Below are 13291 nucleotides of genomic sequence, written 5' to 3' on the forward strand. Positions count from 1 at the left end.
GCTGTTTCAAATTTAAAAAATTAACATTGCTCTTATGGTGGGCGAATCCACGACCAAGATGGCTGTTAGTCTCTGTGGACTCTCTTGGGAAAAAATTACAAAACTATAAAGAACATTGATCGGAGATCACAGTGCACAAGATTTTTAAATTACAATAACTTTGGTATTTGATTAAACAAATATTTTTTAAATAACCCTTAAATATTTTAATAATGTCTTAAATATTTTAGATAAATAACCCTTCAACAGCAGTTTGAAATTATCCAAGATGGTCGCTTGCCTCCAAGGACTTTTAAGAGGGTCAAAACCGATTGCCTTTCAGAAAATTAAAGATCATATTGGCAACAAGGTATTTAACTTTTAGGATACTGTAGTAAAATTGCATTGTATTATTATTTTAAATTCAAAATCTGGTAATGAATGACTTATAAGAACTGTAGACATAGTGTTCCTTACCACATTTATGCAATCCCTGTACTTTAGCAAAACAGAGTATATGTGATTGGGGATGAAGAAGAATTTTTCCATTGTATTAAGTAAGTAAACATCGTTAAAACAGACAACAAGGCAAGCATTAAGTAAAATTAGATGTGCTTTAGTGAGACATTTAAAAATAGTGTTGAGTAAACAAAAACTGCTTTCACATTTTGCTTTATAAATTAAAAAAAATCATGTTGAAAAAATCCTGCCTCAAGGTACAACATGTGTGGATGAAATGTGTTGGAAATAATGGGGTTTTGTATTTTATAAAGTGATGGCAATTAGGAACATAATCATTTAACTTCTAGCAGCCAAATTCTTATAACTATATCAGTTTAACGTAACTTATACAAAATATAAAATTCATAAAAAATTGTAAACAAGTAAAAAAAAAAATTGAAATTCAATCAAAACAAAGCCACTAAATTAAATCGGAGTGGCAGATGAACGTAGTCACCTGTGGTTAGTCAGTTTGTGTAGAGTCTCCAACACAGGCATCTGATCAGCAATGGAGTCGGTACCTCTTGATAGTAGGAACAGTATGGTGCGGTTGAGACAATGGTAGAGTCCTTCCAGAGGTACAGAGGCGGGGCGGCGCTTGGCTTGAGCTATGAGCTTCAGAGTAAAGTCTAGCACTTCATGTGGGTCCTTGAGCAGCATCCCTGTATGTGGTGTACAAAATAATACTTGAATATTTTCATAAGGATATATTTCACTTAGGAGGTTTTTTAATTAATACAGAAAAATAGGGGTCTGCAAGTACTCAACCTGGAACCAAAAATCAAGGAATTTTTTACCGCCAAAGATGATTCAGGCATATTTTATAATGTGTATCTAGTGTAAATATTTTATTTACCTACTTAAGTTTTTCCATTATGTGCCATTATAAAGTATAATTACCGAATAGATCAATCATTAGGTCCCGTTCATGCTAAGTTAGATGTAAACATACAAAACACTACTTCATTAGTACACACACTGACTCATCCTACCACAGCTAAAGTTTTATAACTAACTTACCTCTTTTTGACTCCAACCTTGGACTATTGATAAAACTCGACATTCCATCCCCATGTTTAAGTTGTTCCCATTTTAAAAACCAAAATGGACATCATGAATTGAGCCATCCACACTTTAGACCAATCTGTCGATGTCTCAATCCAACCAACGACAGAAATAGAACTAAGCTGTCTCCTCAACTGATGATACAGCTTATGGTAAAGTAAAGGATATTTAAGTATCATGTCAACTACTGTATCTCAGAAACAATAAAAAGGCAAACATAGAGTTTTATACACTACCGTAGCACATTCTATGACTGGCTCATTCAGCTATGCTCTTTTTGAATAAAAATTGTGACAGCTGGTTCATATATATGGGATGTCTACTTCAGTATCAAAAGTAAAAAGTGCTCTACCTTCCTGGAAAAGCCAGTACAATTAGCCAAGTAAAAGGTTTCAGGAATACCTTGATTTGCTCACCTTGCCACAGTTTGTCTACAATCCTGGCAGTGAGGTAGCAAACGTTGGGTGTTATGTTAGCAGCGTTTCCACCAGCCACCACTGGCAGTGCTGCCTGTTCTCCTATCAGAACGTCGGCTGCCAACAGATGTTCCATCAGTGTGGATAGAACTTCAGTCTGGAACCTGGCTTGTTGACTTACTGTGGACCCTTCTGGTGCTGCCTGCATACATCAACAAGCTGTCAGTTGTAGCACATAAATGTTATCACTTTCAACCAGATTGAAACAACAACAAAATAACTACAAAATCACACACCAATATGTTTTTTAACATAAGCAGGCCTATGAATTTTTGCTTCGGGCATGAAATAAGAACAGTACAATAGTGATATACCCATACCCAAGAGTAGTGATATTTGTAGAGGAAAGATATGTAATGCACTATATAGGAGAATTGTTTCTCAAGATGAAACAGGATTACCAAGGCTAAAAAATAACATCCTTGCCACAGTAAATCTGCAGCCACAATAGCAAACTAACCTCCAAGACCAAGTCAATAGCAGGGGTGACTTTAGCGTTGACAGGCAAAGATAAGGAATCCACAACTATAACCCTGAGGAAGTCCATTACAAATCTGCGGGCTGGGTGATTGTTTAGCATACTGTCCTTGGATGGTGAACGTACAATTGCTCCATCCAACGAGAAAGTCTGTAAATAAACAAAATTCAATTGTTACAGTACAGTTACTTTAATACCGCAATGCAATCAAAATCAAATTAAATAAACCTAAAATTAAGTTCTTTAGGATTAAAAAATTTAGTTTTCTACTCTCAACAATCACATTGCTATGTCTATAAAACATGCATTTTAAATTTACATCTTATCTTATCTTACTAATATTATAAATGTGAAAGTATGTGTGTTTGTTTGTGTGTTTGAAGTTCAATCACGCATAAACCACTGGACGGATTGGGCTGAAATTTGGCATGATGATAGCTTACATTCCCGATTAACATATTCTTATCTCAAAAATCCTTTCGGGCTCCGCCCCAGTGGCTCTGTAATTCCCCATGTTAACCTTATGAGTATTCATATTTAAAGGGGATTAAAGAATTTAGTCAGCTGTTTCAACTAAAAAAGTTGGTTCTATGATATGGAAAAGCAATAAAAAGTTATAAGATTTACCAACAGGGCAGCACTATAGATTTTTTTCATTTATGAAAACAGCTAATTTGAACTAAGCAGCAACAAAAAACTGTGATTCGCAATGAGAACTGTCAAAGTAGGATTGTTTACAGTTATGTTTATGTTTTTCATTTCATGAATAATTTGTGATATTTTGCAAATTGTTGATAATTTATTTTTCTCTATTGTTTAGGTGAAGTGGTAGAACATTTGGGCTATGGTAGGTGTGTAATACTATAGAATACTGTAAATTTAAAAAAGCAAATTTTATCAAACTGTGTCCTCCGTTATTGCAAACGCAAAGCTTGAGTATAACTGCAATAAGCATTTTATACTTATATTCCAACCCCGTACGAAGGACGGGTACTCTGCTAGTAAAACATAATTTAGATAACTTCAACATTTTTTTGTGATGAACAGATCCCACAATTTCTGGTAATCTTTGGGGAAAATATATTTCCAATCTTTGGGACGGGATAACATTTAATCATGATTTTCTCAAATGGGATTTGTTCCAAGCAGTTTTGCTGTGTAGCGAGTGACGATCATGAAATATCTGCAGTCGCAGGATATTTTGCCGGTGATGATGATGATGTCTGGTCTGCATAATTGTGAGAGATGTTTACGATTTTGCCAAGATTGTGGGACATTTTACCGATACTCTGTGATTGAGAAAGATGTTCACGATGGCACCGTGATCACAAAAGAAGTTAAGATGACATCACAAATGTAGGAGATATCCAAGATTTATCTGCTATTGTGGCAAACAATGATGATAACCTCTGTAATCGTGACAGATGTTAACAATTTTGACGCTATGGAGTACTATACCTAGTACTTTTCACACAAAATTGTTGTTGTAGGTAATAACATTTTCAAATCTATTTCCTATTCCATTGAGATTAATACTAATATTCTAAAGATATCTAAATTTCCAGTAAAAATATGGTTTAGTGTAAGAGTAAAGTTAATAATTAGGTGCTGAAAGCTACTTGCTCTTACTGATAAGCTCACATCATCAGCTGGGGTAGACACTTGGCTGCGAGGTGGAGGGAACAATGTCTGAGCCAGAGCATTCAGCACCTCAGCACTCATCAGCACAGGCATCAGCTCAGCCATGTTGTGGTAGAGGAAGAACAGGAACTGTATGATGGTCACAGGGTAGTCTCTTAGCCACTCTGGTAGACTCTCAGGACTACAACAAGAGACATAACTGGAGCTACGACACAGAGTTACATTAAGCTTCCCTATTCTCAGAGTATTACCGAGTTGACTTATGATGGTGAGTTGCAATACAACCAGTTTTTACTTCTCTTATGGCCTGCTCACCTGTTCCATGTTTAAAAAATATTACATACAACATTGGTCTGTACCTCTAAAAACTGTGGTATCAGCCATGCTAGCTGATAAAGCAATTGACAAATGAACAGTTAAGACAAAAATTGCAAAGTCACCAGATTGCAAGTATATAGTATGTAGTATGTGTACTAATCAATACATAAAAAAACTTAAAGAAATTTTAAGGTTGTTACGGTTTGGTACGGAACAATAATTTGTCAGTTCCAGTTGAACTGAACACGCCATTTGTTGTGAAATGCAAAGGCAAGCTATTTTGGATTATAAAACTATTACGAATGTGCGATAATGAACTTGGAATTATTTATATTAGCTGACTTCAGAGTATTCCACAACAACATTTTACAATATTCTCTATAAAAATAAAATGGGAATTTTAAAATAACATGTTTTTGAATTTTCTCCGTAACCAATAATTGTACAAAAAAACTTTGATATACTAAATTATTAGTTGTTTTAAGCTCTTTAAAAAGGTCTGAAGAGAAATTGGAAAATTATGTGTTTAGAGGGTCAAAAATTAGAAAAAACAATTTTTACCCCATAAAACCCCGTTCCAATGGTACGATCATTCAAGTTTATCCCGTGTTACAACTTCAAACCAAATTTCATCAAAATCGGACAAAAATTACTCAATTTTTCGTGTTCACAGACGTTTTTGGCCTCTGGGGACATCAAAATGAAAAAAGTAAATCGGTCCCGGGCCTAGGTATTACCATGCCACCTACGGTAATAGCTACTTAAAAATCCAACTACCTGAAAACTACTTTGTATAAGAAAATAAAGACAAGGGTTGGTGCAGTATGAAATTTGGTCTGGTAAAAAAAATACCTCCGCCGCAGCAAACCTGCAGACTTCCATTTGCCTGATTATCAATTAAATCCATTGCAATAGCTTTGGGTTTAACAAGTAACTAGGTTTGCTGCTAGCTACAAGGAGGGTAATAAAGTACTTTTTTTATTAAAATCTGAATAGCTTAGTATGACTTAAATAAATTTGCCATGTTTGATCAAAATATATCCATAAACAAGCAAACTATGACAGTTAACCTCCATAAGAATAACATGGGAATTTTGAATTCACAATTTTTTAAATTTTTTCCATAACCAATGACCGTACAAAAACACTTCATTACTTCAATATAGTATATTATTTATTTTTTAAGCTCTTTAAAATGGTACAGAGAGAAATTGAGAATTTTAATGTTTTCAGGGTCAAAAATAAGAGAAACTGATTTTCACCCCATAAAACCCTGTTCCACACATATCTGTTATTCACCTTTTGTAGTCCTGACTAAGCATGGTGTGGACCATGGCTAGCAACACCGTGACAGCCTGGGGACACAGAGTCACTCTGCCACTGAGGGCTGTCACGGACTGACTAGCAGGGATACCAAACATGAAGTTCCACACATTGTCCAGGTCCAGCTGCAACCACACAACATATTAGGGGTCAGGGGTACAGAAAATCTAAGGTCGGTATGGTTCGGTACAGTACAATATTTTGTATCTCGGTTCTCGGTAAAAAATCGGTATGGAATGCGGCTACCAGTATTTTTGCGGTTTTCCTTTTCAGAATTGTATCTAAACCGTTATTTAAAATTTTAATACATTGATATTACTATGAAAATAGATAGTATACTACATTCATGGTTTTTTAACAACAATTACTGTACTACACATTATTAAAACCTTTTACTTACAACCCTTTGATCAAGGGATTGTCTACCGGATGATGTTGCTTTACACACATAATTACACTGCATGTATTGTATACATAGTGCACCTGTTTTCATGTTTGCTCTAGTCTTTGCATGTTTTCATAACCTAGGCTACAGTATTTTATTTTTAAGATGACTGTGAGACTTTGCATGTACACACTGCACTTGTTTATATTTTATTGTTTATATTTATATTTAGCCTTATTGCCTGTAAACTTTGGCTACTGTTAGTTTAACGACGTTCATCCATTGCATGTAATGTACATAGCGCTTTACGATGAATACAAATTCTTGATTCTAAAAATTCTTGATTCTTGATTCTATGACTGCAGAAGGCGTTCACAATTTTGCCGTAACCCCAGGAAAAACTTCATTGGTATGATCATGATGCCAAATCTGTGCAATATCTGGATGAATAAAAGTTGTTTTGTGAGTGATGGTTGTATCATGGAGGCTCTAATTCCTGTACATAGGAAGGAATTGCACAAGTGGACCCGTCTTAAAGATAATATCATAATTGATATGAATCATGACACTCTCCCCACACATCTAACCTCATTAAATATAATTATTTGATAGTGATCATGTACAGTACCTTAGGATCAGCTGGCAACAGTTTGACAGGCTGACCCATCATCAGAGCCATCAGCAGGAAGTAGACCTGAGCAATGTCAATGTGCTGAGTGAGTAGGTAGGCCAGGTGTTGAAACCCGGGAACACAGAGGGCTTCACTGTGTACCTGGGGCTGTGCCTTGGGTACAGATGTCCCCAGCTGGTAACCTGCATATCAAATACATGAACATAGGAGTCTGCTGCTGCATTGAGTAAATAGCAAATCTGTTTAGCAAGTTTTATGTACTAAAAACCAAAACCCGTATAAAAAGTTTCATTTTGTTAAAAAATCGTTCATACAGAAATATTTCTTCGGCCTTAAATGTGCTTACATGGGCCTATGGCACTTAATGACTAGTGCCCAATTGTATGCATTGACTGCATTCTTGAGTTGAACAATAACCATTAACATTTTTGAGTTACAAGAAAGGTACAAGAAATTAAGACATTTAACGAACCCGACAGTTCTAATGAGTGAAAAGCAGAAAAGCACTTATAAACAAATTAAATATTTTTTGGTTCACAAAGAAAAATATGTATTGAATAGTATTATTAGATAAAACATACTCCCCCAAGTAGATTTCTCATCCTTATGGAACAGCTGAAGACAATTTTATTTTTAGTTCTGTACGGTTTATGTATAGTTCTGTACGGTTTATGTAGAGGTCGTGTTTTGTTTACAATTTGTTTCCCAATATTACAGTCATTTAATACCTCGTTTAACCAAATAATACGATCTAATCATAAACAATAACTTGTCTCCTAGTTATATAATCAAACAGTAAAGCACAAATCAAGAAATTAACCCTAAAATAATAGCAACAAAATTTTGTCGACACTAGCGCCCAGTGTCACCGTACATGAACTAGACACGAAAAACGTGCGTCAAAATTTACAATCTATGGTAAAAGTAAGCAATCATAAAAAAACACAGCTGTTACAAGTGTAACTAAAGTACTGGAAAATAAAAAAATACCACAGGAAAGTTACACCATTCTTTATAAAAATGTTTCTCGTGTTACACATGAATTGACTTTGAATTTGAAGTAGGCTACACGTTTAAAGAAATGTCAAATAATTAGCTTCTTACATGTTACCACAGTGCAATAAAGGTTTCGCAAAGAGTACAGGTACCACACAAACACTGCTGCCAAAGAACAGAAATTGCCCTCTTTTACTTCATAATTTATTTATCAGTTGTTATTACAAATATACTGACCTAACACAACTCCAAGTTTGTTGTGCAAGACGAGCTCTGTGTCCTGGAGCCATCCCCCGTTGTTGGAGCCTTCTCTGAATTTGGCCATAAGGGAGGGTATGGAGGCCAGCACTACCAACACTCTTAGTCCCCAGACAACAGTGGAGGGGTGAAGATGACCTTGCATGAACAACAGCGACCAATCCATCCCCAGCACACACACCACCTCCTCACAGAAACTGTTAACACCACAGGACCCTGCTTAGTACTGTAATGAGGATGAAACTGGGAAGAATGGATTCAGGGGAAAAGAAAACTAGGAATATTCCAACAAAACGGGAAATAAAATTAAGGTGAAAAGGAAACTATTGTCAATGGATAGTTTGGGACTTAACCACGTTGTGATGTTGTGACAACTACTTAGTATTTTGCCTTATATATAACAATAAATGTATTGTAAAATCACACATTAGTGATGCATCTTAAGCTATCCTTGTCATGCGAATTGTTAAAGTTTTATACCGGTTCACAGACTTTTATCTAAAAAATACAGCTGAAGAACACATAAAACCACACTTTAAATGAAAGTTGCAAATATATATTCACAAGTTATATGTACCTTTAAAAACTAATTTAATTTAGTTTGCATTCTGAAGCCTAAAATGATTGTTGTGAAAGTGTAGCAACTTACGCAGTGTTTACTGTGTTCCTGGGTGTAAACAGCAAGGAATGCAGCAGCTGCAGACATCTGTTCCGCAGCAGTATCCAGTTGGCAGTGTCGGGAGGTACATCCACCTCACTCAGCTCCATGCTGGGCTGACGACTACGAGGTGAGCACTCCTGCAGCACAATGTCTCGCTCACTCACCGCATTGCTGGGTAGAGTGGCTGTGATGAACTGCCCAAAACTGTACAATATTACATCATTATCATCACTATTGAGTGAACCCTCGGCCTAACAGGTAACCTATAATCTGATATGTCAACTTAGGATCCTTTATTGTGTGCAATTTCATTATAAAGGGATCAAATAAGCAGGGGTTCACAAAACAGTATTGTTTATGAATAAGTAAAATTATTGAATTCAGTGTATTAAATTTGTAGTACATTCACTTTTGCACATTTAAAAAATCTGCAACAGTATTTTATTTTTGTTTTCTCAAACTATCTACAAGGCTAGAAAATGTACAAGGCATCTGTTACAATATAAAATCTGACTGGTTCTTTCTAGTGTAGTTATGGCTTGGTCCAAAGCAACTCTTGTTGTGCATAAAGTTGCCTTCATTAAAAATCCGTTAACTATTGAACCAACAAATAATTTTCAAAAAATTTGAATCAAATCTGTTAGTTGCCACTGGTGATATACTCACGCAAGAAGGTCTTGTGCTAAGGGTTGCCCAGCCAGAACAGCACCAAGAAGTGCTAGCAACACCTGCCTGGTGGCTGGGCTAGTCACTTCAGGCAGCACTCTCAGCAGTCTTCCAACTAGTTGCATTTCCCGCATGGTGTTGAGGTTGTGCCGCTTCTCACTAGACTCTGTCACTAGCTCATAAAGGTGTTCCAGCAAAGATCTCTGCAACTCTCCAGGAGCTCCATGCCAAACCTACAATCATCAACACTCTCAGCAGTCTTCCAACTAGTTGCATTTCCCACATGATGTTGAGGTTGTGCCGCTTCTCACTAGACTCTGTCACTAGCTCATAAAGGTGTTCCAGCAAAGATCTCTGCAACTCTCCAGGAGCTCCATGCCAAACCTACAATCATCAACACTCTCAGCAGTCTTCCAACTAGTTGCATTTCCCGCATGGTGTTGAGGTTGTGCCGCTTCTCACTAGACTCTATCACTAGCTCATAAAGGTGTTCCAGCAAAGATCTCTGCCACTCTCCAGAAGCTCCATGCCAAACCTACAATCATCAACACTCTCAGCAGTCTTCCAGCTAGTTGCATTTCCCGCATGATGTTGAGGTTGTGCCGCTTCTCACTAGACTCTGTCACTAGCTCATAAAGGTGTTCCAGCAAAGATCTCTGCCACTCTCCAGAAGCTCCTTGCCAAACCTACAATAACCAACTTTCTCAGCAGCTTTGTGTTGATTCTCACTAGACTAGCTTGTATAAATTACATAGCAAAGTATCACAGTCTACAAGACTATGATTTTGTAATATAAACTTTTTCCAAGACTTTATTTTCACAATAAGATAACAGATGTGTATTTATAGTAGCTTCAACCTACCTCAAGGTCACACAATAAGTCCTGAAAGCTGACAGGGTGAGGAATGGAGGAGCTCTCCCGTCCTGAGTCCACAGTTCCCACAAGACTGAAGGCCAAGTGAAGAATGTGGGAATTGAGAAGAGATCGCTTCTTGCGCAGTAGCATGGCTAGAGTCTGGTAGCCTCTGCGGCGATCCATCTCTTGCTGTACACTGCGATTGCCTCTCACAACACACACAAGAGCCTTCACTCCAGCATACAGACTCTCCACATCTTGGGCCATGGCAATCAGACCTGAAACAGAATAGCAATAGGCTATCAGTGGTTATCTCCTAAAGCAATGTTTTAAGGTATAATACACACTGCAACTCTTCATTAGCTATGACAAGTACTAAATTACACTTGAAACTTTAAAATCATAAAAATAATGGCTCACAATCAAAGCAGGAAAATAAGTTATGCACTATAGACAAATGGCTTATCTGAACAAAAACTGTTATTAATTGCAAATGAAAAAATTATAAAAATAAAAATTAATACTTACCTAACAGCACTGAGCAGCCGCCAACATTTTCTATCATCTTTGTGACAGGTTTAGGGGTAAAGACTCGGACACCGAGGTAGCCGACCACCACACCTCCCAGACTACGAGCAGGCCCACTCAAGTGACCTGCGGAGTTGTGCAGTACTCGGATAGGGGTGGCATTCTCATGAGAAGACATCCCCAGCTGTTGTAAGAATATTGTCAATGTTGTCACAGTCACCAGCTTCACAACTACTACTTTTTAGCAAAGAATTCTATTAGATTTGTTCAAAAGACACACAGAAAACACAGACATGCATAAGAAAACTTGAATATAATCAATACCTAAGACTATTATACTGCCTTTCGACATCATTCATAAAATAAAAAAAGACAGGCATACATGGTTTTGTAGTTTATTTCTCCTTTGAAATCTACAACTATTTGCAGGATATATTCAAATCACAGGGTGTTTAGTAGATAAAAAGACAAATTTACCATCAGCCATGAATTTTACTGTTGTTTTTATTATGTTAAAAATTGTTAAACTCAATTTGTGCACTAGGAGTGCGATTAAAAATATATATAAAAAATATCCAATTAAAGTACCAGTCATTTAAATAGAACGACTTATAGAGCACTGCATGGAGTTTTAAACTGAACACTGTTTGGCAACAATAAACAGAAATTGCATATGTCGAATTCATTTGTATATTTAGTTTAACCTGACTGCAAAACATAGTACCTGTTTGGCGATTGACTTGTTATCAACTCGACTGTAAACTTTGCGTATTTTGGCCAGAGTGAGGTGAGTAACAGCTTTAGCATTGAGTCCAAACACAACCTTCTCTTCAGCTACTAGTGCTGGCAACCCTGCAACATTGATAAAAAAAAATATTTAAATCCTGAATAAAAATACCACTATCTGTATGAAAATATTCTGTATACATAACCATAGGCTTTGGGAAGCCTAAACAATCCGTGGACACAAATGGTGACATCAACACCGATTCTATGGGGCCAAAGAGGCTCGAGCACTGCAATGCTAAGGGAAGAAGGGATCAGCACCCCCCCTCCCTTCAAAAAAGATAATTATTTGTATTAGAGGTTTGCAAAATTCCAAAAATTGGGTCAAGGCTGAATACAAGTCATTCCCGACCTAATTTTTGGACAAATGTTGAGGCCGAAGAGTGAATTTCACTGCAATCCCACGAGTCTTTCAAGATTTTGTCGAGATTGTGATAGACAATCATTATGTCCTGGGATTGAGAAAATGCTCATGAATTTCTCTGTAATCGCAAAACCTGTTCACGATTTTGTCACTTAAAGGAAAGGTTCACAATTTCTCTAAGATGTTAGGAGATGATCATGATGCTCCGATATTGTGGACAATTTTTATGATTTATCCGCGATTGTGGGAGATGATCACGATCAGTCTAATATTATTGTATTACGTGAGACATGAGATTGAATCCTAAAATATTTACTATCAACAGTGTAAAGAGGTTCGATTTACTATTATTTCTGGTGTGTGATGAAATTTAAAATGGTGTGTGTTTTTGTTATCTCTAGGTCTCGATGTTTACTAAGACCTGTACAAAAGATATATGTTTTAAAGTTTTATTTCATTGATCTAAAAACTATCTTTATTATTTATTGACTAAATTTGTCAAACTTTTGTATAGGCCTATAGTACTAAAATTTATAACTTGTTTGTACTAAAATCACCTTAAAGTACTCTTATTAAAATTGTTTCTAAAAATACTTATATCTTACTGTACCGTAATGCTGTTTTTTCTTGTTCTGAAAATCAAAACACAAAATAATTTATCCCCTGAAGCAAAAATTGCTGTATGCAAATCTCTTTATTTCTACACAGAGATATCTCAATGGACTGTAGATAACTAATTTCAATAAATATTTTAATTCCTAATTTCACTTTTATTTCACTTCTTCTTTTTATTCACTTTTGTCTATTATTTAACTATAACAAAATGGTTTAGTTGACGCTGATTCTGTTGATCATTCTTCCCTGTCATTAATCAAAAGGTTAATCTGGGTGAAAATTTAAATTACTTAACCTAAATCTTTTACATTAATCATAGTTTAGACCCTCCCAATAATGTTCAAAAGTTGGCACCAATGAATAGTCAAGGGACTTAAAAAACCCTAAACAATACCGAGACATAAATAGATAGAGTACAGTATTTAACAAATCTAAATAATATCTTGACATTGATAGTCTTACTTAGGTAAATCAGAAGAATACCTAGACAAAGTAGTTAAGTACTAAGATAAACCTGATCAATGTATTGAATATTGATACAAATAGCCCAGGTACTTGGACAAACTTGGAAAACATCCTTTTCTGCCTTTTTTGTTTCTTAGTTCAGTTTAAAAAGCTTTAGTTAATAAAATTCTACAAGTGAACCCGTAGCATTCTTGTTTCATTAGTTATTTATCAGTATAATTCTGTTAAATCTGGTTCAAACCAGCTAAATATTGAATGTTGCATTGTCAGTAAATAAGATATCAGTGAAACATAACAAC

At 35.9% G+C, this 13291-nt stretch overlaps 1 protein-coding gene across 1 annotated transcript in view; it reads right to left on the reverse strand.

The window, feature by feature from the left end:
* The window catches only part of LOC128983547 (WD repeat and FYVE domain-containing protein 3), a 143451-nt gene that overhangs the window by 72330 nt on the left and 57830 nt on the right, over window positions 1–13291 (reverse strand). Inside the window, exons 23-34 of the mRNA XM_054402862.1 lie at window positions 11487–11614; window positions 10763–10946; window positions 10241–10512; window positions 9379–9611; window positions 8701–8916; window positions 8031–8248; window positions 6795–6979; window positions 5758–5906; window positions 4129–4321; window positions 2482–2649; window positions 1962–2163; window positions 938–1142 (exon numbers count right to left, since the gene is read on the reverse strand). Coding sequence (XP_054258837.1) covers window positions 938–1142; window positions 1962–2163; window positions 2482–2649; window positions 4129–4321; window positions 5758–5906; window positions 6795–6979; window positions 8031–8248; window positions 8701–8916; window positions 9379–9611; window positions 10241–10512; window positions 10763–10946; window positions 11487–11614 — 2353 coding nt within the window. The remainder of the gene's footprint in view (window positions 1–937; window positions 1143–1961; window positions 2164–2481; window positions 2650–4128; window positions 4322–5757; window positions 5907–6794; window positions 6980–8030; window positions 8249–8700; window positions 8917–9378; window positions 9612–10240; window positions 10513–10762; window positions 10947–11486; window positions 11615–13291) is intronic.

This window comes from Macrosteles quadrilineatus, unplaced genomic scaffold (assembly GCF_028750875.1).
Source record: "Macrosteles quadrilineatus isolate MER2022 unplaced genomic scaffold, UCM_ALF_1.0 Scaffold_1__1_contigs__length_201487025, whole genome shotgun sequence".
Taxonomy (NCBI): domain Eukaryota; kingdom Metazoa; phylum Arthropoda; class Insecta; order Hemiptera; family Cicadellidae; genus Macrosteles; species Macrosteles quadrilineatus.